Raw genomic sequence first — 27192 nt, forward strand, 5'->3', positions numbered from 1 at the left:
CTTCCTGCCTTGGCCCTCTGAGTGCTGGTCTGCCAGGCATGAGGACCATGGGGACGGGGACCAGAGCTCTGTCTTCTGTCATTTCCAGTAGCACAACCACTCACTCCTTGGACCTACTGGGCTTTTCCCTTCTCCCCCTTTCACTCACTGGCTACTTCTCTCCTCCATGCTTAGCACTGTTCTTCCTTGTTCAGTCACAACTCCATCTCAGTGGTCTTTTCTTATTATGGGACTCTATTACCATGGAAGGGATCCAAGGGCAGAGGGGTTCCCGCCAGTCTGCACCCCACTGCTTTCTGGAGAGGAAGGGCCCTGGTTCCCAAGCAGCCCTTTCCTATGTGCTGATTTGGGGACCTCTCAGGGCTTTTCAAGTAGTCGCCCCTTTTAATCCATCTGTACTGGTACTACCTAGGCCTGTGGCTGCCTTGGCCTAATTAAACTTCAGGGTTTGCCTGGGGGCCCTGCCTCTAGTCCTACTGCAAACACTGTCCGTGGGCTTTGGTCTTACCCATTTATTCTCTCTCTCTCTCTCTCATTTATTTATTTAAAGACATTTTATTTTATTGTGGAGACTGTTTTTGAGGAGACTCCATAATGGGGCAGTGAGGCAGGACTTTAAGCTTTGTTCTGTTGGTCAAACTGTCCACAGGACCTTGCAGGATGCTGGAACTACATAATTACAGGGGTGGTGGTGGAAGAATGGGGACTCTTTGAGGAGAGGGGGCTGTTGTGCATGGACTAACACACTCAGTCTTTCATGGGGAAGCCCTGGGGTTTGCAGTGGGCCAGCAGCAGGTTCTCTAGACACAGGTTCCATGTAGGATCCCATGCTCTTCAGGGTCTCAGGCTCTGCCGGGTGTGGGAGGGGGGCTAGCGTAGATTCCTGCACACAGCTGGAGGCTGACTGCTGAGGCGCCTCCCAGTTGATGAGCACCACACAGTCCCACTCCTGGGCAGGGGGTGCAGTCGCACAAGGCCCTTGCTGCATATGTCATGGCTGGTGAGCATGCTGGAGGCCACAGAGGCCATAGAGTGGCTTCAGTTTTGCTGGATGTTTGAAGTGCATGGGCAGACCAGCTGCAGAACAAGATTGATTTGGCTTCTCAGGTTTTGCAGATTTTCATAGCAAAAGTGTTGCCAGAGGTCTCAGAGTAGGTGGTGCAGTAGCAAATTGCACCCCCCCCCCCACGTCACAACAAGGCTCATTGCATGTCAGCTTGAAGAGTGACCAGTTATTCGTGAAGCACAATTCCTTTTTCTGGCCATGCATGAAGAGGTCTTCATGCTTGGTCACTAGGTGGGCCAGGGATGTGTGTAGAGGCTCCCAGGGACTGTGTGCAGAGGCCTCCAGGGACTGTGTGCAGAAGCCTCCAGGGACTGTGTGCAGAGGCCCCCAGGGACTGTGTGCAGAGGCCCCCAGGGACTGTGTGCAGAGGCCCCCAGGGACTGTGTGCAGAGGCCCCCAGGGACTGTGTGCAGAGGCCCTCAAGCTTGGCATAGGTGCCCTTCTTGCTGCTGATGCTACTCAGCCGGCTGTGCAGCTGAAGCTGGGTGCTGCTGGAGGAGGCCTGGCTGGACATGCTGGGCTGGGAAGACAAGGTAAGGTGGCTGCCTGCACTGGAGACTGGGGCTCCCACAGCCGCCTTTGCTGCTTGTCGTCCCCAGAGCTGGAGCCCAGGGGCACTGACTTTGAAAGCTTTCTCCAAAGGCTCAGAAGGGGAGAAGACATGATGGGAATGGTTTCCAGAGCTCAAGGACCAGCTAGAAGGAGGCTCGTCATGGGCACAAACACTAGTTTCTGAGTGGTGTAGATTCAGGTAGGACTTGCTGTCCGTGGCTTAGGGGAACCTTGGGTTCAGAAGAAGCCATCAGGAATAGGCCGCACGGCTCGCTGTCTTTCTCTGGGGCTGGAGGAGGCTGCACAGGACCACTGGGGCACATCATTTATGGAGTCTGAAGGGAAAGGGACGGGAGCAAAGAATTTTTCCTGCTGATTTGTGGGTGAGTCGGTGGGTTCATATCTGGACCTCCATTGTTGCAGGTCCTGGAGTCCAAGGCTAGCTGTCCATGCAGCCAGTGGTGAAGCTGATGTGAGCCCTTTGAAGGATGGGCTGAGACTTTCTGTAGCGCTCTGACTCCTTCTCCAAGTCAGAGCTGCTCTTGTTCATTTTCACCAGGTGCCTTGAGGTGGGAGGAAGTGAGGGTGCCTCTGTCCTGCCAGTGTCCCTCCGGAACTCATAGGTGGAGGAAGCAGATTTGCTCATCCCAGCGTTAGTTTTGCTCTTCTGCCCAGAGGGGCCACCAGTGAGGTGGAGAAGGAGCTGATCGAGGAGTTTGAATGGTCCGCGTATCAGTTTCCGCCTCTCTCCCCGCTTTCACTCAGCAATTTCTCCTCCCCTCCTTGTCCTCTATCTAGCACGGGTGGCCCCTGTCATCAGTCTGGTGTCTTAGCTGCCCCTGGTCCAAGGCTGAAGAGGAGGTGGTTGGTGGGGGACAGTTGACAGAGTCACCAGCGGCAACACCATTGGTCTGGCAGGATGTTAGATGAGTAGGGACAGGGCAGGGCAGGGCAGCTGGGCTCCACCACTGTTGCTGCCAGTGTCCAGTCGCTGACTCAAGGCCCACTGTAGATGCCATCCATGGCTGTAGTTGCCATCCGGGGATTTGCTTTACTCCTTTATTTATTTTAATGTAGGAATTTAAGATTTAAAAATGCTGCTGCTGTCACTGCTATCTTTCCAAAATCCTTTTCTAAAGAGGCATTTTAAATGCTACCACTAAATCCTCCCTTAATATTAATCCTACTGGACAAAGCACGATGCAAGGAAACTGCCAGAGGGGGCACTGGAAGGCAAGTAGGCAGCTGGTAATGGTCCTGCTGACTATTGAGGATTAGAGTTAGTGTGCTGCTTGGAAGGCAGGTCTGCAGGCCCAGAGCTGCTGCCCAGCCAGAGTGGCATGCAGGGACCCTGTATGCCCCCAACCTGGGCAGGTTCCCCTGCTCACTTTTGGTGGGATAGAAAAATGTCATCATGAGTCTTGCATGCAGATTTTCCTTCATAAAACATGTAAAAATTTTCCTTAACTTTTTTCTTTGGAGACTTTAAGCTGACACTTAGGTTTACCAGATATTCTGGTTTGACTGTGACATTTCCCTGTAAGCTCATCTGGGGGTGCTTTTCCCCCAGCAGGTAGTGGGTGACCCTTTGGAAGGTTGTGGGGCATCTAGGAGGTGGGGTGTGGCTGGCGTGGGTGGGTCTTGCAGGATGTCCCTTTGAAGGTTCTGCTTACCACTGTCTTTACCTTGCTCTCTACTTCCTGCCTACCTCGATGTGAGCAATGTCTACTACATGTTCCTCCAAAGTGAACCTCACCATAATGTACTGAAATTCCTCAAACTGGGAACCAAGTCAGAGAGCCAAAACTAGCTGTCCCTCCGGCGGGTGGTGTTGTCATTACATGAAGATTACCCGTGCTGGAGGCGTTTATATTTTATACATTTGAGTTTATTTTCAGTGTTTTTTTTCTGTATAGACACATTTGGGCACACTTATTACAATGTGGATGTTTGAAGGGTTCCCCACAACATCCTAGTTTGCTTTCTATTGCTGTGACCATGGCCAAGAGCGACTTGGGGAGGAAAGGGTTTATTTCAGCTGAGGGCACATTCCCTCATAAAGAGAAGTCAGGGGGAACAAGGCAGGAACCTGCAGGCAGGAACTGAAGCAGAAGGCATTGAAGTATGGTGTTTCCTGGCTTGTCCTCCAGGGCTTACTTAACCTGTTTTCTTACATAACTCACGACCACCCACCATGGGTGGCCCTGCCCACAGTGATCTGGTCCTTTCCATATCCATCATGAATTGAGAAAATGCCCTCGCTGACTTGCCTACAGGCCTTTTCCCCAAATGACCATGGGTTGTGTTGACAAACAAGTTGACAGAAAGACTAAACACACGTTGCCATTCTTGATACCTGACCCTGCCAGCATCGATCTCCAAGAACAAAGGTGGTCTTGTGCATCCCCACGGTATCACTCCATGCCTGAGATAACCCCCTGGCAGCAAGTCTGTTGTTCAGCAGTCACAGTCCCTCAGTGTGCCTGAGGTGCCTTGTATGGTGATTTCTCACTCAGGAGCTGGACAAGGTTTATGCACTGCCCATGTTGGGCTGCCCTGAGACTGATGCCTGAGCTCCTTTGGTGCACCGTGCTTTGGGTTGGGAGAGCAGGGTTGGGAGAGCCTACGTTCTTGCTTTTAAAGAGGCCGTGACTGGGAGGTAGCAATGTTATGATTTAATATTAAGGAGTCAGAATTCATGGGGCCCTCTGCGGGCAGCCTTATTCCAGAGTTTCATTTCGCTTTATAACAGATGCCATGCAGTCTCCTGGGCCGCATACTCACTGTGCCCAGCTGGCTGCCAGGCGTCCTTTCCATCTCAGGCATGTCTGAAGCCCATGGCGCTAGCTCTCTTTATGCTGGCACCCTGGAGTCCAGAAGCTTGCATCGCTCTATTTAGGAACATCTAGCATACTTTCTCAATAATTTGTCTTCAACTTTGGGGGTTAAAGGGAACACAGTGGAAAGGGCTCTAATTATGTGCCAACCAACATTAGTGACAAACAGATGAAGGAGTCTGATTTTATTTTGCTGTGTCAATTCTTGCAGTCATTAGATGTCAAGGGAAAAGTAATTGTTCTTTAGAAATGTGGTTCCTGTGGATAGATCCCTGGGGCTGAGGGCTGCAATAACAATGAGTGTATCTGAGTGGCTGTGCTGTGATGGCCCAGCTTAAGCCCCCACAGGGAACTGTTTGCATGCACCTGTGCTCCAGGTTCTGTGCTGACCTACTTTTGTATCAAACCCTTGCTTTATTTAGTCCTGAAATTCCAAGCCCAAGACTGTTTTTGGAGCTTGTCACTCTGCAGAGTTTCTGTACAGTAGATGTCCCAGACTGGAATGCCTATAGACAGGCTATCAGAAGTGAGGAACTGTGCATTCTGGGAGATGAAGAAGGGTGTCTTTGGAGGAGGAACTAGGGGAGGCACTTTCCCAGTCTACAGGGGCAGCAGACACTCCAGTGAACCTGGTCATTGCAAGGCTTCCCAGGCAGCTCTTGCTTGTGGCTTTTTCTTTTTTCTTTTTTCTTTTTTTTTCTTTTTTTCCTTTTCTTTTCTTTTCTTTTCTTTTCTTTCCTTTCCTTTTCTTTTCTTTTTCTTTTTTTTTTTTTTACCATTTGTTGTGACCCTATATTCTTTTTTTTTATTCGATATAATTTTTATTTACATTTCAAATGATTTCCCCTTTTCTGGCTTCCCACTCCCGAACGTCTCATAAGCTCCCTTCCCTCCTCTTTTTCCCCCATCTACCCCTTCCTACTTCCCTGTTCTGGTTTTGCCCTACACTGCTACACTGAGTCTTTCTAGAACCAGGGGCCACTCCTCCTTTCTTCTTGTACCTCATTTGATGTGTGGATTATGTTTTGGGTATTCCAGTTTTCTAGGTTAATATCCACTTATTAGTGAGTGCATACCATGATTGATCTTTTGAGACTGGGTTATCTCACTTAGTATGATGTTCTCCAACTCCATTGTGGCTTTATAAAAAAAAACCTGGATCTTTTTTTTTTTCTTTTTTTTTTATTCGATATAATTTATTTACATTTCAAATGATTTCCCCTTTTCTAGCCCCCCCCCACTCCCCGAAAGTCCCGTAAGCCCCCTTCTCTTCCCCTGTCCTCCCTCCCACCCCTTCCCAGTTCCCCGTTCTGGTTTTGCCAAATACTGTTTCACTGAGTCTTTCCAGAACCAGGGACCACTCCTGCTTTCTTCTTGTATCTCATTTGATAAAAACCTGGATCTTTAAGTGAAGCAGCCTTGGCTTGTTTGCACCTAGTTGGAAACTCCTTGCTCTCTCTGAAGCTTACATCAGCCTGAGAACCTTCAGTCCATGGTTCCAGCTCATGCACTGCAATAATATACTCTCTTGAGTAGCATTTCTGTGTCTGATGTGTGGCATCAGACAAGATTGTTGCATCTTGTTGTTGTTGTTGTTATTATTGTTATTATTATTATTATTATTATTATTATCATTTTAAAATTATCCCTCCATTCACAGTCTAGTCTGCTGCCTGTGGTCTCAAGAGGAGGAGATTTGATGAGACTATTACGATTTGTTCCAAAGCCAAGTTGAGTTTTCAGCTTGGTGTTCAGATAGTACTTCTTAGCCTGCCACCACTGCATCAGTGTGAGCACTGGAGAATGAACTCAGGTCATTAAGCTTAGGTTGCAAGCCTTTATAAACCAAGACATCTTCTGAGCCAAGAGATATATTTTAAATTTATATTATGAAGTAATTTTAGATTTACAAAATAGTCATAAATAGAATAACTCCTTTATTTTTTGCTTGGGTCACTAGTTGCTAATAGTATTTTATAATAATTGGGACACATATATCTGTCTACATATCTGTGTCTTATTTACCCACATAAGTGTTTGTAGTGTATGTAGTGAAGTTAAAAGCAAACATCATGATTTTTTTTTCTTAAGCACTCTTCAGACATGGACACTTTCTTACATGGCTGCAGTGTGGTAGGAAGTGAGCGCTGTGCACTATCATGACTGCATATGTGTGTAACATACAGGAAGTGAGCGCTGTGCACTGTCATTATGACTGCATATGTGTGTAACATACAGGAAGTGAGTGCTGTGCACTATCATTATGACTGCATATATGTGTAACATATAGGAAGTGAGTGCTGTGCACTATCATTATGACTGCATATATGTGTAACATATAGGAAGTGAGTGCTGTGCACTATCATTATGACTGCATATGTGTGTAACATATAGGAAGTGAGTGCTGTGCACTATCATTATGACTGCATATGTGTGTAACATACAGGAAGTGAGCGCTGTGCACTACCATTATGACTGCATATGTGTGTAACATACAGGAAGTGAGCGCTGTGCCCTGTCATTATTGACTGCATATGTGTGTAACATACAGGAAGTGAGTGCTGTGCCCTGTCATTATTGACTGCATATGTGTGTAACATACAGGAAGTGAGCGCTGTGCACTATCATTATGACTGCATATGTGTGTAACATACAGGAAGTGAGCACTGTGCACTATCATTATTGACTGCATATGTGTGTAACATACAGGAAGTGAGTGCTGTGCCCTGTCATTATTGACTGCATATGTGTGTAACATACAGGAAGTGAGCGCTGTGCACTATCATTATGACTGCATATGTGTGTAACATACAGGAAGTGAGCACTGTGCACTATCATTATTGACTGCATATGTGTGTAACATACAGGAAGTGAGCGCCGTGCACTATCATTATGACTGCATATGTGTGTAACATATAGGAAGTGAGCGTCATGAACTATCATTATGACTGCAGTGTGGGTGTCACATACAGGAAGTGAGTGCTATGCGGTATTATTGTGTAAGATGCTTGGTATATGTTCGTCAGTTTTTTGTGACTGTGAGAAACGTCTGGAATACACAGGTCAGAGGAAGGAAAATGTACTTTGGGTCACAGTTTCAGTTGTCTCAGTCTGTCATTGTCTGGCCCTGTGGTTTCAGTGTTGTGGAGAGATAGAAAGGGTCCAGGGAGCCAGAGAGAGGTGAAGGACATGGGATCACAGATGTGTCTGTCCAGAGCATGCCCTCTGTGACCTGCCTCTTCCAGTGAGGCCTCCAAGAATGCCATCAGGGCTCAGTGTGTTGGCTCCTGAAAAGCTCTTAGGACGCAGCGCCTTCTAGAAGTCCATCTGCTAGCAAGCAAGCCTCTAACACGGAGCCTTCTGGGGCCCTTCCATCTAAAGCACAGCGCTGCGTGCCCATTCCATCAGCTGAGCTGTCTGAGCCGTGAGTGGCAGTGTTCTCCGCCAGACCCAGTGCTTTAGCGTCTTATCCTTTCTGTCTTGTACTCTGGAAACTCATTGTTTTTCTATTGTTTGTGATCTTGGTTTTTCCTGCTCAGAGGCACATTTTTGGTTTGTCAGCTGTTTCTTTATGATTCCATTTAGGGTGTTTGTTTTTTACAGGCTCTTAAAGGTTCTTCATTTTCTCTTGTCTTAATAAAGGGACAACAACTACCAAGTAGACTTCAGGTCTCACAGGTGGCAAAGCTACTGCCAGAAGGTCAGAGTCAAGGACAGATGTGGCATCTTCTGGCTAGGAGACTAGCACTCACATGTTAAGACAGCAAAGCCAGGTTTGAAGGCCTTGGCACTGCCTGAGAAATGTGAACTTGTCAGTGGAGCCGCCAGAGCAGGGCTGAGTTCATGCAGCCCTGTATGTAATGAATGTGCTGTAATGGATGGCCCTCTGGACCAAGGTGTACACCATGGCTCTGGCTTCTGTAGGCTGTGGCTTTGAAACTATTTTTGGGTGGAGTGTCATTTGCATATCTCTTCTCTAGTTTATATCTCTAGCTAGCAGAATTACTGTTTTTAGCAAAGATAGGTTGCTACGTGGATGTAGTAGTTTCTAGAACTGTATCCTAAGAAAGCCTTGTTCAGCAGGAGACTCCTGGTAGTTTCTAGAACTGTATCCTAAGAAAGCCTTGTTCAGCAGGAGACTCCTGGGACCCCCAGCTGATCGGATAAAGCTGATTCCCTAGATGCAGGGACCTGGGTCAGCCCCAGGAAAGGTGACATATCTGGGGAAGAGGGTTCAGTGCTCAGGATACTCTGAGGTGTGTCATCTACTGTTAGTTACCTTTGTGAGTTACTGGAGCTATTTGGTCTGTTTCCTTGGCTGGAATCTGGAATGGAGGACCCAGCATGCCATTCTGAATAGAATGTACCAGGCTAATGAAGTGAGATGGGTTTTATAGAAGGAGTGGGGAGATGCCAAGGAAAAGGAGAGAAGGCGTTAAAATCCAAGCATGCTTTCTTAGGCCCTCCCCCTTCCCCAGTCCTCCAACCAGAGACGATCCTGCACAGATCAAGTCACAGAGCAGTGGAGAAATTAGAGTCTCCAGGAAGCCCTTGAATGTTATCTTTTTGGGGGAACTAGAAAGAAAAGAAAAATACCCCAAGACTTCTTATATTCAAGCAGGCACTAGATTGTTCTGGGCAGCAGTTGAAGAACAACACTGCTCCTGCTGGGTGTCTGTCCCCATCGTGGTGTGACAGGAGGGCTCGTGGCAGTGAGTGGATGGATGCCAGGGTGTGCCATGGAAGTGCCCTGCAGCTTGGTCCAAGTTCAGACGCCAGGTTCTGCTCCAGGAAATGTGACTCCAGGAGGGCGTGGAGCCTGCTTTCTTCTAGCCTCTCCCCTTCAGACACCACATGTGCTTCATTCTTCTCGGGCAGTGCGGTCCAGCACGGAGGGCCAGAGGTCAGCACTTCCGCACACTTGGGTACTGCGGCACAGTGTGTGGCACTCACTGTCTGTTGTAGATTTCTCCTGTCTTGCAGAATGATGACCACCAGAGTGACCCATGCAGTTGTCATCTCTCCTTAGCTTTCACTCTTATGACCTTGACATTTTTAAAGATGGCAACCAGTTTATTTTGCAAAACTGTTTCAATGGTCAAATTGTCCTAGCCTTGTCCTGCGAGGGCATTACTATGTTCTTTTGTGACAGTCTCTTGAGTTCACAACAATCCCTTGAATTTCGGCAATACCTTTCTTGAGTAGCAAGAGCCTGGCTCCAACTGTGTGATAAATTTGGTTACATTTTTTTTTAATTTCAATTTTTTGAGACATTTTTTTCTGTGTAGCCATGGTTGAACTGGAGCTCACTCTAGACCAGGCTGCCCTCAAACTCACAGATAATCCCGTGTGCTAGGATTAGAGGCTTGTGCTGCCACTGCTACCTGGCTAAATTTGGTTATTTGGTCAGTTCTCCTTTAAGTAATTCACCTCTCCCAGTGGCCTTGGAGCTGTTCAGGAAGGGAAGGGCTTACCTCCATCACACCCCTCACAGGAGTTGGAGGAGTTGGGTTGTCTGTTCTTGGGTGTCCTTGGCCAGTTATCACCTGTGCCGAGAATGTTCTGAGATGATGCCATGGGTGATCATGTTCTGATATGAGGCTCATGGGTGTTTGACAAGGTGTTGAGTTGCAGACAGAACATCACGTATGCCACAATAATGACACAGGTGTCAGAAGGACTGTGATAAGCTAAATTCTACAGTGGTGAGGGGCTTAGACAGCTGCTTGGCTGAGCATCCCTGACAGCTACAAGGCAGGGAATGTGAGGGGCCAGCGGAGAGCACATTTATGGAGGAGTGGGTAGCAGCGTGAGTAGAGCATCCTCTGCCTTTATCTGAGCTTGTCTCTGAGATGGAAACTGGCTGGAATCTATGGCCCGCTTAGGATTGCTCACTGTATTGCAAAGGCAGTATGGAGGGACGGGTCCCTTGTCTGCAGTCACAGCCAGTCTGAGCCCAGCTCTTACCATTTCCCAGGAAAACTGCTTAGCCTCTCTTTGTCACTTAAGCCTGTAGGTATTGACAAAGCCTCCAGGACCCTTCTCTGGCAGCAGCCCTTGCTTCTTATAGGCTCTGGGTTGTCCCAGAACAGTGCAAAGGTGTGACTGCAGCAGTTGAGTAGATTCCAGAGTTAGAAGGCCTTCCTGGGGCCGGGTCTGGAGGAGACTAGCAGTATGCGGCAGTAGCGTGGATAGCATAGTTTACAGAGATCTTGGGCTGCTAGGACTATCTCTTAGCACCATTAAACTAGGTTCCTGCTGTTAAATCCAAAGATGGGAGGAGAAAGACTACCAGGCCAAATCATCATGGCCAAATTAACTAAAGCAAGCAATTAATTAAAGCAAGCTTTTTAAATTCATGTACGTGGGCTAAGGCAGGGTCGCAGAGGTCAACACTGGGTCTGAAGAAGACAAGGCTTATATAACTCAGGGGTAGAGGGCTTCCAAGTGGGTACTTTGGTGGGCTAAATAGTGGGGTTAAGGAGCAGAACATAACAAGGTAGTCAAAACAAGTTATAACAAGCTTTTGAAAGAAAGGTGGACTTGCAAGACATTCATTAGAACTTGAAACAAAGACATGATTGCAGGGTGGTTACAAGGTAGTTAGAACAACCAGCAGTCATAACAGAAGGTGACCTTTTGAAACACAAACATGGCTGCTGTTTCCTGGAACAGGCTGTACAGAGCCATTTGTAGTTAATGTTACAGGTGGGGCATAGTCTAGTCCTTGAGAAACAGGTTTAATCATACACAGGAATGAGCCTTCCATCTTTATTGTAAGGTATTTTGTAAGCCTAAGATGGAGGCAGGCTGGTTCATTAGTGGTTCCTTTGAGGTAGTCCTCATGACTTTGCTTAGCTAGGCCTCTCAACCACTGTCTTCTAGTAGTTGGGTGTGGTTAGATGTTGTGTCTCCTTAGTATCACTGGCTAGTAGAGTTGAGGCACCCTTAAGACAAGCTTTTGTCTGGCTCAGGAGAGCAGATTTTTGTAGGTGTGTCTCCTTGTGGTGTTTTGATGCTAGAATTACCAAATGCACTTAACAGGTTCATTGGTTTTGTTTTGAGTAATTATTCTTTGAATGGTGCTGTCTGGGGCTTCTGGTTGTTTATTCTGACATCCGGCAGGCATAATTGCTTTGACTTGCACACATTAATTACTGTAGTCACTGGGAGCTGGAGGAGAGACACTTGCTGCCACCTACTCCATGATTTACATCTCCCCTGAGCTTTGGAAGGAAAATGCAGGTGGGCAGCAGGCAGATCAGGGCTGGCAGCCAGCTGGCAAGATGGTCTGGAATCCTGTAGATGAAGACCCATGGACTTATCCACCTCTGTGGCTACTGCCCAGTCCTCTCATCCTGGCCACCATCATTTCTTGGCTGGTTGCCTTTTAGAAGTCAGCTGGCATCTGCTGTGTTCACAGCCACTCTGGGTTTCTCACACAGCCCCATGTCCTCCCTTACCCCCTTCCTTGGTTGCTCCCATTCCTTGCCCTGGCTCAGGGACCTTTATGACTCATTCTTGGCTGCAGTCCTTCCAGCTTCTCGGGGCTTTCCCAGCCCCTCCCTCTAGTCTAGTTTTGGGTCTGGCAGCCTGCCGAGAACACTGTTGGAAATGCAGACTTCCAGGCTCTGCTCCACTGCTCTGAAGCAATTTTGCATTTTAATAGACCCAGAGGTGACTTCGTGCACCCAGATCTCCATCCTGATTCTGGGAGTTGTGTTTCTTCTACCTCCTTCAGGTTTGCCAACTTCCACAAAAGTCTTGTAGACTCCTCTCTGAAACATTCTCCCACCCTATATCCTCCTAGACCACTCCTTCTCCTCCTTCCTATCCCCCTCTCATTTTTATAGGGTATATCATAATCTGAAATAGTATTTGGTGACCTGTAAGGCCACAGCTCCTTTGTAAATGTCACCTCAGTAAGTATGGGGACCCATTCTGTCTTATACCTCTAAACCCATGTATGTGAACACTGTCTGGCACTGGCATGACGTCCCAAGAAGTTATTAAAAACTGTACATGTTGCACCAATCCTCAGGGCTCCTTGATCTTTTGTTATTTAGAGAGGTAAACTGAGGCACAGAGAGGACATCTGTCTGTGCAGATAGCTAGATGTGAAGTTACTGGGCTTTGATAACACTTGGACAGGAGGATGGAGGGTCAGACAAGCCTAGTAAACCTGGGCAAGTTGTTTGACTTCTAAAATCCTTACCTCTGTTTCCTATGCGCTGTTTCTAGGCTCAGCATCAGGGGTAAAAAAGCTTCCTAAGATTACCACGAGGATTGTGTATACTAATACATACTACTATACAACTATACACAAAGTTCTGTGGATCCACTTAAATTTAGTCAATTAGGGTGACACTGAGGCTTAGTGGTAACATGCTTGCCTGATATCTGAGACTCTGGGTTCCATCTAAGTACTGCCATCCCCAATTCCTCATAGTTTTAGAGGGTCAGAGGCCTGGACTTGGCTGGCCCCTTTGCCCAGGATCTCATGAGGTTAGGCAGAGTATGGGATGGAGTTGTAGTCAGTCAAGGCTTGCTAGGGCTAACAGGTATTCTTTCAGGCTCAGTCATGGAGCTGCTGGGCGGCCTCTTCCCCTATGATGTGGCTTCCCACAGGCTAGCTGGGAAGCAGAGATGGGAGCCTTCCAGAGAACTAGCGACTGCTGCTCTTTGCTTATAACTGGTCCTAGAAGTGGCGCATAGCACTTCTGCCACTAGAGGGGATGAAGACGTCCACTTGAACCCCAGAAGCATATGTTACGGTTGTTAATAATGGGGGACGTTTGTGCAACACTTAAAATAGCACTTGACATCCAGTGAGCATTGTGTGAAAATTTGGGGACAGCTGTTGTCACTGTCTTCCCTGAAGGACGAAGAGCTGGTGAGAATAGGAGCTGAGGTGTGAAGCCCAGGACGGCCCACATAGTGAACGTCAGCTGCACTGATAGCCAAGTGTCAACCATTGACATATGGTAATCCGAGTAAGGACTAATGTACTGAGCAGAATGATACATTCCAAATGGTGTCTCTGTCTAAAAGTTAAAGTCTTCATTATGGCTGACAAGGCAACTCAGGAAGTAGCAAGCAAGCCTGGTGATTCGAGTTCTATCCCCATGACCCACAAGTTTGTGGCTCATGTGTGTCTACACATATCCATAAAAACAGATAAATATGTTATATGTTATAATAACTTTAAAAGTCATTGGATTTTTTAAATTTTTGTAAATTAGTTGTTCAAACTATGGGAAATGTTTTCTTGGGCAGTGACGTGTGAAGTTTAAAGAAAAAGAAAAAAGAAAGTAAAGAAAAGATGAAGAAGATGTACTCATCAGCTTTCTGTTAGTACAGCAAAACCTGAGACAGTCAACACTAAGGAGGAGAGCAGGTCCGGCCGGGCTCGCGTCCCCATCAGGTTAGGTTTCAGTCATGGATTATTGGTCTCTGTTTTTGAATCTGTACTGAGGAGGTGTTCTCTTGGGAGTACAGCGCAAAGCTGGTCACCTTAGGGCTAGGAGAAAGAGGAAAGGTCTGGAAGGTTCCACTATCTCCTCTAAGGGCACGCTGCCAGTGAGGAAGGCCATCCACTAGCCTAGTGGTTCTGGCCTGCAGTGGTTCTTAGAACTGCAGAGTTCACAGCTCTCTGTGGCGTTAAATGACCCTTTTACAGAGGCCTCCAAAAGCCCATTGCGGCTTGAACAATAGTGAAGTTACAGCTGTGAGGTAGTGATGAAAATCAGTTCACAGCTCAGGATGCTAGGCCCACAGCTCGTCTCAGTTACAGTAGTGAAGATGGTCCAGCCATGCACTGTGTTCACAAGTAGGGATGTGGTCACATTGGCACACCCTCTGTGGTTATGTAAGGTGTGACTACCAGGGAAAACTGAGCCAGGGCTGTGCAGGGCCTCTTGCAATTATCTCCTAACATTCTGCAAATCTTTAACTGTTTCAAAATAAAAATGTAAAACAATAACTGCATCTGGTCATTCCTAGGGGTCAGTAGCCAGTACCCCCACACTAGGCCTTTGTCCTTTCAAGAAAGTATGAGCATGTTCTCACTTGAGACCTCTCATGTCCTAGAGATGAAAGTGTACATTTCCCACCAGGGCAAAGCTGGCTGGATTAAACTGGCATCTGTCAAAGATTTCTATCCAGTGAGCAGATATGTTCACATTGGTATCTCATCATTTGATGGAAATTGGATTTCTATTAAAATTATGTATATTACATTAGGTGCGATTTTTTAGATGGAATCTTAACATGTTGTTAAATAAATGATTCAGTGGCCACTGAAACACTTTAGTGCTGGCCAGAGATTGGATGAGTAGGGCCTGTGTGGGAGGCAGGTGGGATGAGAGTCAGGGGACCAACACTGAAACGGTATCTGCCTGCTCAGCCATCTGTGTGAGCCTGTCCACCCCTGCCCCTTGAACGTGGTCTTTGGAGAGCAAGTGTCAGCTTTCTCCCATACAGATGTGTATATATTGCTTCCTCCCCTAGTCTGAAGATACTATGTGATGTCACGCAGCAGTGGGTGAGAGTGAGCGGTGTGGTGAGGCTGTGGTTACAGAGCCTTACTAAGCACACAGCGAGGTTGGTACATATCAGGGCTAGTTCTCCTCACCCGCCTTTTCAGAGCTTGTTGTTTTGTTTCAGACAATTGCTATGGCTACTTAAGCTGAAGCAAATGCAGTAGCTGTGGACAGGTCCCCGGCAGCCTGACACAGGGTAGTGGGAGGGCTTATTTGTGTTTTCCTTTCTCAAGGCTTCTGAGATTTGTACAAAGTTCTTAGGTGATTCTTGAGTGTCTGGTGTTTCATACATTTGAGCCTGGTGTTCTCTCTTCCAAAACTGACTGCAAAGAACATTACAAAGGAGGTGCTGTCTTTATAGACTGCATTGTAGTGTAGGGCACTGGAAACAGAAACAGGCAATCTCAGGTTTTACAGCTAAGTAGGTGTGTGGCATTGCACTAAGGAATGCTATTTCCATCTGTCAATAGACTGAGTTAGTGTTTGCTGTGCTGCAGTTAAAGAAAATAGCTTGGGTGAAGAAAGTGTGCAGTATGGTCCTACTGTGTACACTGAGCTCTGCAGGAGTGTGTGTGGTCAGGTGCATGCTAGAAGGCATGGCAGCATGCGCCAGCTTTGCTGTTGATTCCTGGAGGACGTAGAGATGAAGCAGATGACAAGGAATGTGATTTTACTTCCAGGCCAAAATGTGGGCGGAATGTGACAGCACTCTTCCCTAGGATGCCCTCACCTGCACATGCCCATGTAGGATAGGGTGGAGAGGAACACACTAATGGCTTCATTCCAACACGTTAGCTTTTCAGCTAATTTTATCTTCTTAAATATGTTCTAATTGTTGGAATATTTTGAAATGAACCTTTTTATTTGTTTAGTCATAGAAGAAATCTAGGTTCAGCCCTTTTTATTGTGAAGCGGTGCGTTTAATGAAACCCTGAAGACCTGAGATGGGAAGTGAGAGGCAGAAGTAGAATACGGACAAGGATCCTCTTGTGCTACAGCTGCTGGGAGACTAAGTCTCCAGAGGGACACAGGAGAGTCTGTCTTGGGGACAGAGAGACCTAGGGTTTCCTGGTGATCCTGACCACGTGATCTTGTTCAGAGACATTATCTGTCTAACTCTTCTCTTACTCAGCTGAGAAAATATAACAGATTCACTGAATTTGTCATGAATGATGGATGGATGAATGCGCATGTGTGTGACTCAGTGGGTCTCTGTGGGTCAAAGCTATGTGGTGGTAGGATGAATAGATCTGTGCATGCATGCGTGTGTGATTTAGTGAGCTGACCCGCTCAAGGTCAAAGCACTGTGATGGATAATAAGGAAATGTCCCTTTCTTCTCCTGGAACCTCATGTCACATGATGAGCCAGTGTCCCTGGGGAATAGATTTGGGAGGTGGGTTGTGGCTGTATCCCAGTGTCTGTTTCCCTTTGCGGGGTTGGAGATGGATTTGGTCACTGGTTCTTCCTGGTGTCCCAGTTCTCCATCTACAAAGTGGTAGCTGTGCTAGTTTCTGGGATGAATGTGTGGGCACACAGTACAAGGCAAGCTGTGTAGTACACAGGAGCTGGTCTCATACGAGTCACCCCAGCTGAACTGTGTTGTGTGTGCCTCTGTCAATGGGGAACTATCCAGCAGACGCGGGGTAGGGGGGAGGTGGATTCCCATAGCACATGCTTACATTCCAAGTCTGTAGGCACAGGAACCAGTTAGTGTTTACCAACATTCCAAAACCAAAGCTCCAGAATGCATTCAGAAGCATGCCCAGTCATTTTCAGTGTTGAGCTGTGAACAGCATAGCACATTAACATTTATAAGATACAAATTGTGTGCTTTTTTTTTTGGTTACACAGATTTCCTTCCCTGATTAGAGTGGAAATTTTTAGTTTTTAAATATGTTTTTTTTAAACATTCTTATACCTGCAGAGAAAACGAGGTGCTCAAAGTCCAGCTGAAGAAATATGTAGGAGCTGTCCAGATGCTGAGAAGAGATGGTCAGACTGCGGAAGGTGAGGCGGAGCTGCGCCCCTGGGGGAGGGGCTGGCTAGTCGCTGGGCAGCTCAGAGTGTATCTACTATATCTGACTTAATAGACAACTGGTGCTGGCGGCATCCAGAGTCACACAGAAAATTTTGCTATATATTCTTGCTAAATGAAAACTGAGTCACATGGCTTAGTAACAGCTGCATGATATTGGGCACTTAGGGACTTTAGGTCTAGAATATTTGTGGGATGGCTGATTGGCATGAGGCCAGGGGTGTAAGCAGCAGAATTCACACAGGTGAGAACTCAGACCTCCCTGGTCTCAGACTTGCCAGGATGCCATTTCAGCTCTCCTGTAGTTTCTTAATCTTTCGCCGTCTCAGTTTTCTCATGTATAAAGTGGGATAGTTGGCAGCAGGCAACATGGATTAGCACAGGATAGGTACTGGGTAATGTTTGGCTGTTACTATTATTCATTATTTTAATTTTGACAATTTTATGCATATGTGCTGTAAGACCCCTGACCTTTGGTAAGTGGTACTTACTTCTAGAAGCCCCAAGTGAGACACCGAGACATAAATCAATTCAAACCCAAGAGGTTTATTTTCCATCACATCAGGGTCAACCCTCAAACAGTCCCTTGAGGCGAGTGACGAGAAGGCGACCCTGAATGGCTATTACAAGCAGCTTTTATACATTTTAGGGGCACAGGTTACATCAGCAAGGTTACAGTTCGAACTTATTGGCTAAGCATATTGACCTTTAAATCTCTTGGCTAGCAAGCATGACATGTGTTTGAGCTCTACCTGGGACTTTCCAGAGGGTCAGGTGACTATCAGTCAGTACATTCTGAGAATTTTTCACTCAAGACTGTTCTTATGGGCAGAGAATGGAACTTGGCCTAGTCTTGACCCCGGGTGGGAGGGGGAAGCTGTAAAGAGGGTGTGGGACTGGAAAACTCCTTAGGGTCCCACCTTCCCCCCTTTCTTGTACAAGCTCCAATCCTGGCTCAGCTGCACTGATCCTATTCTCTCTTTTATGAAGGCTATAAGGTTGTTCAATATACAGGGTATGAAGGTCAACAATAGCAGGAGAACAATTAGGGGTCCTAACAAGGTGGATATGGGGGTGGTTAACCAAGGGGAGGAGTTAAACCAAGACTCGAACCTGTTTTAAGGTTTATACAACTTTGGTACGGTTGTAGGGAGTGCTAAGACTCAGCTCTGGAAGGAAGATGCACCATAGCCATCTCATGGTTTGTCTGGCCTTGCAGAAGAGGGTTGCTCAGGTGTCTGGCTGCTATCCAGTTGGAGTCAGGCATAGGTACTGGTCTGACATGAGTTATGTGAACCCAGGCAGCTGCTCCATCCACTTTAACTGAGGTCGGGGTGGTCAAAGCACCAGGAAGGGCCCTCTCCACTTTGCTTCCAAATTTTCAGCACAATGCCCTAAACATATACCCAGTCTCCAACTTGGTACTCATGTGGAACCTCTGCTGTGTTAAACAGGGTACTAAGTGTAGGCCACAATTCCTGGTGACTGATCTGCAAAGCTTGCAATCGAGCCATAAGATCCTGGCCAGCTTGAAAATTCACTCTTGGGGGGAGGGAGTCAAGAGTCGGGGTCAAGGGAGTGGGGGTCCCATATAGCATTTCAAAAGGGGTCAGGTTAAACTGGTAGGGTGTGGTCCAGGCTCGGAGCAGGGCCAGGGGAAGGAGCACCACCTAGTCAGCGCAAGTCTCCAAAGTCAATTTAGTTAAGGTCTATTTTAGGATTCTATTCATTCTCTCTACCTGCCCTGAGCTCTGGAGATGGTTTGCACAATGGAGCTTCCAATTAGTCACCAGCTTCTCTGCCAATCCCTGACTTACTTTAGAGACTAAAGCAGGACTGGTGTCTGACCCAGTTACCTTGGGCGTTCCAGACCTCAGGAAAATTTCCTCTAATATCTTCTTAGCTACCATGGTAGCTGTTTCCTCCTTAGTGGGGAAAGCCTCAACCCATCCAGAGAAAGGATCCACAAACACTAGAAGGTGTTTGTGACTATATTTTCCTGGCTTAACTTCTGTAAAATCAACCTCCCAATATACTCCAGGCCGTTTTTTCCTAGGTCTTTTGTCCTGTTTACTCTTGGCCTCATAAGCATTCATGTGCTGGCATACCCTACACTGTTCTACTATCTCTCTGGCCCAAAACCTGAGGTCCATTATATATACTGTAGGTCTCTTAACTGCTTGGACAAACTTTTTATTCCCTAAATGAGTCCATCTGTGCATTTGGTCACGTGAGTCCTCAGCTTGTTTTCTGGGGAGTATAGTTTTTCCTTCTTGTGTGCACCACTGCCCTTCCTTCTCTAGGTAATAGTTGGTAGGGTGGCTAGCAATCTGAGTCTTTTCTTCTTCCATATTTTAAGTGAGGCCATCTCTTAGTCCAGTCCCATTTCTCAGTAGGTGTCTCTTGTAGGCCTGTAACTGGGATAGGCTCCTGCATAGTCACTTGATCTGCCTTGTTATTGCCTTGGGCCACTGAGTTTCTTCCCTTTTGATGTCCTGGGAAATGAATAATACTCACAGTCACCAGCTTCATCAGGGCATCCAAGAGATCCATGATTTCCTGCTTGTTTTTTATTTATTTTTCCCTCTGATGTGAGCAGTCCTCTCTCTTGATATTTAGCCCCATGGATGTGGGCTGTGGCAAAGGCATACCTGCTATCCATGTAGATGTTAATTTTCTTGTTGGTCCCAGGTTCCAAGGCTTTGGTGAGGGTAATTAGTTCTGCTTTCTGTGCTGATGTGCCAGGGGGTAGAGGTTCAGTCCAGATGACATTTGTTCAATCCCCCATAGAGAAAATTGCTCCGTCTGTAAACCAAGTAGCCTTGGCTCCTGGCAGGGGTTGGTCAGAGAGGTCTTTCTCTACTCATGGGCTCTTCTTTTGGGCCAGTTAGTTGTGGCCCATCATGTAGGAAGTGTATCTGGACCCCACCCCACCCCCATCTTGGAGAGTAAGTCTTGCCCCAAGAAAGGGTGGAGACAATCTGGGATGACCATAAATGATACCCGGCCCATCCCTATGTCCACTGTTCTTGGGTAGTTCATGAATACATTTGGTGCCAGTGGCTCCTTAGACCCAAGAGTTTTTTTTTTCGGAGGAGGACCGAGTATTGGGCTCCAGTATCCACCAAGAATTGGGTGAGTTTCCCCTCTACTTTCAATTTTACCCTGGGCTGGGGGAGGGGGTCCAAACCCATTTCCCCTAATCACTGTCCTTACCCAGGGCTATCACCTTAGACATTTTGGGGCACTTTCTCCAAGGCCTGGGATTTCCTGCCCCTGGCTTCTGTTTGTTGGGGCACTCTTGGGCCCAGTGGACTCTCTCCTTGCAATATGTGCACTGGTCCTTTTCAAGGGGTTTTCTGTCTCTCTTTGGTTGGAATCTCTCTTCTCCACTTTCCCTAACTACTGTAGCTAAGATTCTCTATAAGCTCCTTTCCTATAACCTTTTTCCCCATCTCCCTTCCATCTTCTTCCTCTCTCTTTCTTTGCTCCTTCTCTTCCTCTGCCTCCCTGTTATGATAGACTTTCTCAGCAACCTACACTAAATCCCTTAATATCCTGTAGTCCCTCTAGCCTCTGAACCTTTTCCTGATATCTCTATTAGCCTGGTTTATAAAACCATAGTCACAGTAGCTTTCTGCTCTTCCTGCTGGGGTCATAGGATGTATACTGACCTAATGCCTCCATGAGTCTCTCTAGAAAGGCTGCGGGTGACTCATCTGATCCTTGTCTAACCTTGGTCAAATTTGTGGGCTGCAGGGTGGCTCCCTTGTGACCTGCCAACGAAGCCTGGTGGTAGACGTTAAGGTGCTCCTTACCTTTGGCTGAATTACAGTCCCAGTCAGTCGGGTAAGGGGCAATCCATTGTCACCAATAGCCTGGTCAATCAGTGGTGGCCCCTTGTCTGAGGGGACATTCTTTCTGGCTTTCTGCGTTGTCCTCTCTCACTCTTCGGTCATGAGGAGCACTCTCATGAGTTGTTGCATACCATCCCAGGTGGGCTGATGAGTAAACAAAACCGTCTCAAGGAGACTCATCAGCCCCTGGGGGTGTCTGAAAGGGGCCTTCTGGTTGTGCAAGTTGAAGAGAAGGGTCAGTATTGCGTAGCCTGACTCCTTTATTCTCTGGAGGCTCATATGCCCTCAACAGGAGAGCCACCATGGTATCAGGGGAGGTGGCCCTCAGACTTTGGGTCTCCGTGGTGGGACCAGGAAGTTGGGGTCTTCTCCCACTTCCATCTCCAGTAAAGGTGGGTATAATGGTCCTGGTCCCATATGGGCTGGGAATCCTGGAGCCGGTGTTGGTGCTGGTGGGGCCATAGGGGCAAGGGTAGAGGGATATGGAGGAGTGTCTTGGAGGATCGATTTCTTCTCAGGTCTGGATTCCTCCTCCCATGTATCCTTCTTTTTTCTGAGGGCCAGAATCTGTGAGGTGGGTCTTGGGTAAAGATAGTCTTTTATCCGTGTGTGTGTGTGTGTGTGTGTGTGTGTGTGTGTGTGTGTGTGTGTGTGGTTATCCTCCACTAGATCCTTCCAGGTAACTATATGGGGCACTTGGTCTGGGTGCCCGAGGGATCCAGGCCTAAAGACTCTTTCCTCTACTGCTTTGATCACCTGCAAGTCAAAGGTGGGCCATTCCAAGGAGCAGAGAGTAACTAACTTGCCCTTCTTTACTATTACTGACAAGTTTTTTCCTCTTTACCTAACTTCCCTCTAGTGGTTAACTAGGATGTTTAATGGGGTAGATTCAGTCTGTCCTGTGTCCAGAAATAACAAAAATAATATCAGTCCAAGTCCAAGAACACAGAGAAAGACAATCATCACACAGACAGTTTGCCCCTGCCCTGGCACAGAAACTGAAGAAGGTTATAGCAAGACTCTGTTGGCTATTGCTGATACCGTGTCTTGCCATTTTCAAAAGGATCAGAGTCCTCCTGACTCCCTCTGAGGGCCTGAAGCATCCTCCAGACTCCCCACGATCACAGTGTTAAGGCACATCTGTCCACCACAGATGACTGCACCAGACCAGAGGCTTTCCAGCTGACACAGTGCTCGAGAGCTAAAAGCGAAAGCAGGAGACAGACAGACGAACACTTAGGCGCCTGTTGCCACTGCTGGCCTCAGTCTTTTTCCCTCTGATCAGCCTAGTCGGTGGTCACTTGGGGGGGGGCTCCTCAAATCCTGGATGAGTCCCCAAATGTAAGACCCCTGACCCTCGGTCAGTGGTATGTACTTTGAGTAAGACACTGAGACACAGATAAGTGTAAAAGCAAGAGGTTTATTTTCCTGCATGTTGGGGTCAACCCTTAACCAGTTCATTGAGGCAAGTGACGGGAAGGTGACCCCAAATAGCAATTACAAGCAGTTTTTATACTTTTTAGGGGCACAGTTTTTTTTTTTAACTCAAGAATGTTTCTGTGGGTGGAGGAGAATGGATCATTGACCCATGGTGGGTGGGTGTAAGGCTGGCAAAAGCCCCTGGGCCCTTCAGTGCTCTGTGTTGGGATTATATTCATCCTTACTTCCTCTCTTAACCCTCTCACTTCCTTCTCTTACCCACATCACTTCCTGATAACTCCTTTCTTCCTGCCTTGTACCCTCTTCTGTTTATGGACCTACAGAATCTGCCTATGCAGAGGCCAGCCTCTGTGGTGTTCCTCAGGAGCTGTTCACTTTATTGTTAGTGGCATGCTGTCTCCCTGAACCTGGGACTCCCCAGTTGACCAGTCTGGATGGCTAATGGGCTCCAGGATCCATTTATCTCCTCTTCGTCATCATTGGGATTACAAGCATAAGTCATGGCACCAGCTTTCTCACACAGATTTTGGGGACTGAACTCAGATCCTCAGGTATGCATGGCAAACCCTTAAAGACCAACCACAATTTCTCCAACTCTGGGCCTGCTTTCAATTTAAAAAAGAGCACTATGAGATGCACTTCTGAATCAGGATTTTGGGAGCACTTCTCTTCAAATGCATGAGCAGAATCCATAGTGTGCAGTTTGCAGCCGAAGTTCCATTTCTCAAGATATAGCTTGAGTGCTCTGAAGCAGAGCTGCATGTGAGCCTTTGGAACATGCAGCCTGCTCACCCTGGTTGAGGTTCAGGAAGATGACCTGCATAATCCATTGCCAAGTAGCAGCACCTTTTCATGCTCTCCTACTGTGTTAAGACACACTGTGTACCTGGGTGTCCTCTCACACTGTAGGATTTACAGGGATGAGCTCGATCCTTGGCAACACCATTTGCCCTGTTGTTGCTTATGGAATCCTGTGAGACTCTATAAGCATCAGCCATGTGCCAGCGCCTGAAACAGGCTTGCACCATAGCCTAGGCTGTAACCCTAACACTCAAAGTTAGGGCAAAAGGTTTGTTAGTTCAAAGCTATCCTGAAATGCATAGTGAGACCCTGTTCCCTGCCCCCCAGCCCTTCTTCCAGATTTGGCCTTTACAAATTGCACCGTGTAGGTACGTACTGAATAGTCACATGGTACTCTATAACTGTGTGTAATAATGTGTTTGGTTGTTTGTTTTTTTTAAAATAGCTGTAAAAGGCGGTGCTTCCAAAGTTGCACAGCAGCTCTCTCCCAAGTGCGTATCTTCCTTCTAACTAATTAGAACTGTCTCCTCAAGCCCTGCTGTTCTTCGCTTCTTCACTGGATGGAGACCCAGACTCGTCCAGTCTGGGCCTGGTGCCTGCAGGCTTATAGGAGTTGGAGTCCCTGAACTGAGAGCTTGGAGGAAGGGGTACCTTGCCCATCTAATCTATGATACCCCTTGGCTTCTGGTATTAGGGAGGGACACACCAGTGTCTGTTTCCTGAGTTCTAGGAGGAAACTGAGAATACATTTTAATAGCATAAGCAAATTTAGTTGCAAGTAAAGTATCTTTTTATTTGTGGCAAAACTAACTAATGCAAATGTGAGCTCCTCAGAGGGAAGAGACTGAAGGTCTTGTCAGCCCCAGTGCCCTTGCACATGACAGCAGGCCTGAGGGCTGACTACACCCTTCATCTTCATCTTTATAATCTTGTTTTAGAAAATGCTTTCAGGATTAAAATGTACATAACACAAAATTAACTATGAAATGCAGTGTCAAAAACCTTTAAATTTACAGGCACAAATCCTCTCCTGCTTGAACTTTTGGCTCCTGTTGTGGTTGTGAGGGGGGTGGGGTGTTCTCCACCGACCTTCATTTCCTAGCCAGGTTGGGAGCTTGTGAAAGCTTGTATCTCCCCTTGCTTTGGCTCTTACTCTGGAGGTCACTTTTGTGATCTTCCTGCAGTGTTACAGCTTTGGCAGGAGGGCCACTGTAACCCCTAGGGACCAGCTTGGCAATTAAGCACCCATTGTAACTTCTCTCGACATTAGACCAACTCTGTTTGTGAACTTGGATTCCTTCCTATTCTCCAGGGACCATGTATGACTAGAGAGCAGAAACTGAACTCTCCATGCTTGTGAGAGTGGGGAGAAATGCTGAGTGAGGAAAGTGCCTTGTGAACGCTGAGCTCGGTCCCTAGAACCTAGCTTTCCAAGCTGGCTGTGGTGGTGCAGCCCTGGAAAGGTGCAAGGCCGGGATGGGAGTCCCTCTGGCTACAGAGGCAGCCAGACTAGCTAACTTGGCAACCTCTAGGGTGGTGAAATGGTTTTGGCCTGAGAATACCTAGAGGAGGCCTTAGGTCACATACTGATAGATAAATCCCCAGCCAGGGTCTGCCCTGTGGCCTGGCCACTCTTTGGACACTGCAGAAGGTGGGTGCTGCTGTCATTCTAGGCACACATAGAAGCCAAAGCCCACAGGGGGATGTGTGCCAGGCTACACACAGTCAGGTTCTGCTAGGAGCCAGACTGACTATGTGCATGGCTGGAGGTTATTTTGGGACTCTGGTTCCTGTGACTGTGGCCATCCATCGACTTCATCAACTACAAGGCATCCTGCAGGCTAGAGACCTGGGAAAAGTTGATGTCCCCACTCGACTCAGAATCTCATGAATATCCCTTTTCCATGGACTGTCTCTTCTCTTCCATCTTAAGGCAATCAACGGGATGAAACCTAGCCATCTTATACAGACAAACAGATTCACTTGGTGCTTGAATTAGCATTTAATCAAATATCTGCATACCTACCATGTTTAGCCATATCGTCAGGCACCAGGTGGGACATGAAACTGAGCATTATTGCCCTCTATCCAGAAAGTAGAAGTCAAGATTCCTGCTCAAAGCCAGGCAGTGGTGGCACATGCTTTAATCCCAGCACTTGGGAGGCAGAGGCAGAGGCAGAGGCAGAGGCAGAGGCAGAGGCAGAGGCAGAGGCAGAGGCAGAGGCAGAGAGGCAGAGGCAGAGAGGCAGAGGCAGAGAGGCAGAGGCAGAGAGGCAGAGGCAGAGAGGCAGAGGCGCAGAGAGGCAGAGGCGCAGAGAGGCAGAGGGGCAGAGAGGCAGAGGGGCAGAGAGGCAGAGGGGCAGAGAGGCAGAGGGGCAGAGAGGCAGAGGGGCAGAGGGGCAGAGGGGCAGAGGGGCAGAGGGGCAGAGGGGCAGAGGGGCAGAGGGGCAGAGGGGCAGAGGGGCAGAGGGGCAGAGGGGCAGAGGGGCAGAGGGGCAGAGGGGCAGAGGGGCAGAGGGGCAGAGGGGCAGAGGGGCAGAGGGGCAGAGGGGCAGAGGGGCAGAGGGGCAGAGGGGCAGAGGGGCAGAGGGGCAGAGGGGCAGAGGGGCAGAGGGGCAGAGGGGCAGAGAGGCAGAGAGGCAGAGAGGCAGAGGCAGGTGGATCTCTTGAGTTTGAGGCAAGCTTGAGTTTTAGGATAGCCAGGGATACATAGAGAAATCCTGTCTTGAAAAACAAAACAAAAAGTTTCCTGCTTACACCCACTAGGTCCAGCAGGTTTTCATTTCCTCCAGGCTTGATCTTCCAGGTGGTTTTTCAGTCATGAGATGCAGGGGTCCCCAGCCTGGGCATCCTGCCGAGCTCAGAGGTGCTGGCCTGGGTGCACAGGCTCTGTCTTCCGCAGTGGTTTCACTGGTCCATATTACCATTTCACTTTATTATGAGAAAAAAAATACATGTTTGGGGGAGGACATTTTTCTGGAGAGCCAGAACCAGTCATAGTCCTTCTCTATAGACAAGGAACAGGGTAGGTGACCTCAAAGAGCCAACTTCAGACCCTTTTGCTCACCCACTTCTTAGCAGTGCTGTGGATAGCCATCCTTGCTATGGGTGGTGGAGAGAGCAGAGTATGCCCTTTCCCCTCCCTTACCTGAGAACCCTCCTCCTTCCTTGGTAAAGAGACACCACTGCCTGAGGAGGGAGCCTGGAGCGGTGATTCTGGAGAAGGGTAAGGCAGGGTTCATTCACGGTGCTGTCTGCCTCTCATGGCTCCATGTTCTTGCTAGAAGTGGTTTCCGAGCCTCTGACATTCATTTGGGGGCTGAAGGTAATGATGATGACTTTCTGGACTGCTGTGTACTCGGGACAAGCAATGAAAGCAGTAACAGGTGCTGGCCGAGTCAGCAGGCGGGCTGTTTCCATTTTAAGGTGGGTTGGGGATGCTTTGAAGCTCCAAGTTGAGGTGGGTCAGGTGAATTAGCAGATGTCTGTCAAATAGTTTCTGAAAGGTGAGTTATTATGGTGATGATGTCTAGTGAACTTCTCTGAAAGCATTGCAGCCATTATCCAGATGAAATTGTGTGTGTGTGTGTGTGTGTGTTTGCGCGCGCGTGTGTGCAAGCTTCCTGTCCTGTAAACAAACCCTAGGAATCAGTTTTACCACCTGCCTGAGGGATCTCTCTCTCTCTCTCTCTCTCTCTCTCTCTCTCTCTCTCTCTCTCTCTCTCTCACACACACACACACACACACACACACACACACACAAACACACACACAGTGTTAATATATTATAATTGCCTGCACTGACTATGAATCTGGACTCTTATTCTGATTCTTTTGCCTTAGCCTCCAAGTGGCAGGGACCACATCCTCCCAGAGGGTGGAAATGTGTGCACAAGTTCATGTGTGTGCGCCCCATATTATTTTTAAAACTTATATTATTACTTTGTGTGTAGGTGTGGGGTGTGTGTGCCGTGACACACGTGGAGGGTAGAGCACAGCTTGTGGAGTCAGCTCTCTCCTTCCATCTTTATGTGGGCTCCAGGGATTGAACTCAGGTCACCA

General features: G+C 47.7%; 1 protein-coding gene across 4 annotated transcripts in view; it reads left to right on the forward strand.

The window, feature by feature from the left end:
• The window catches only part of Snx29 (sorting nexin 29), a 397982-nt gene that overhangs the window by 163405 nt on the left and 207385 nt on the right, over window positions 1-27192 (forward strand). For all 4 annotated transcript variants that reach the window (XM_052197693.1, XM_052197692.1, XM_052197691.1 and 1 more), the window contains one exon: window positions 16922-17004. In XM_052197693.1, the coding sequence (XP_052053653.1) occupies window positions 16922-17004 (83 nt within the window). The remainder of the gene's footprint in view (window positions 1-16921; window positions 17005-27192) is intronic.

Source organism: Apodemus sylvaticus, chromosome 10 (assembly GCF_947179515.1).
Source record: "Apodemus sylvaticus chromosome 10, mApoSyl1.1, whole genome shotgun sequence".
NCBI classification, from domain to species: Eukaryota; Metazoa; Chordata; class Mammalia; order Rodentia; family Muridae; genus Apodemus; species Apodemus sylvaticus.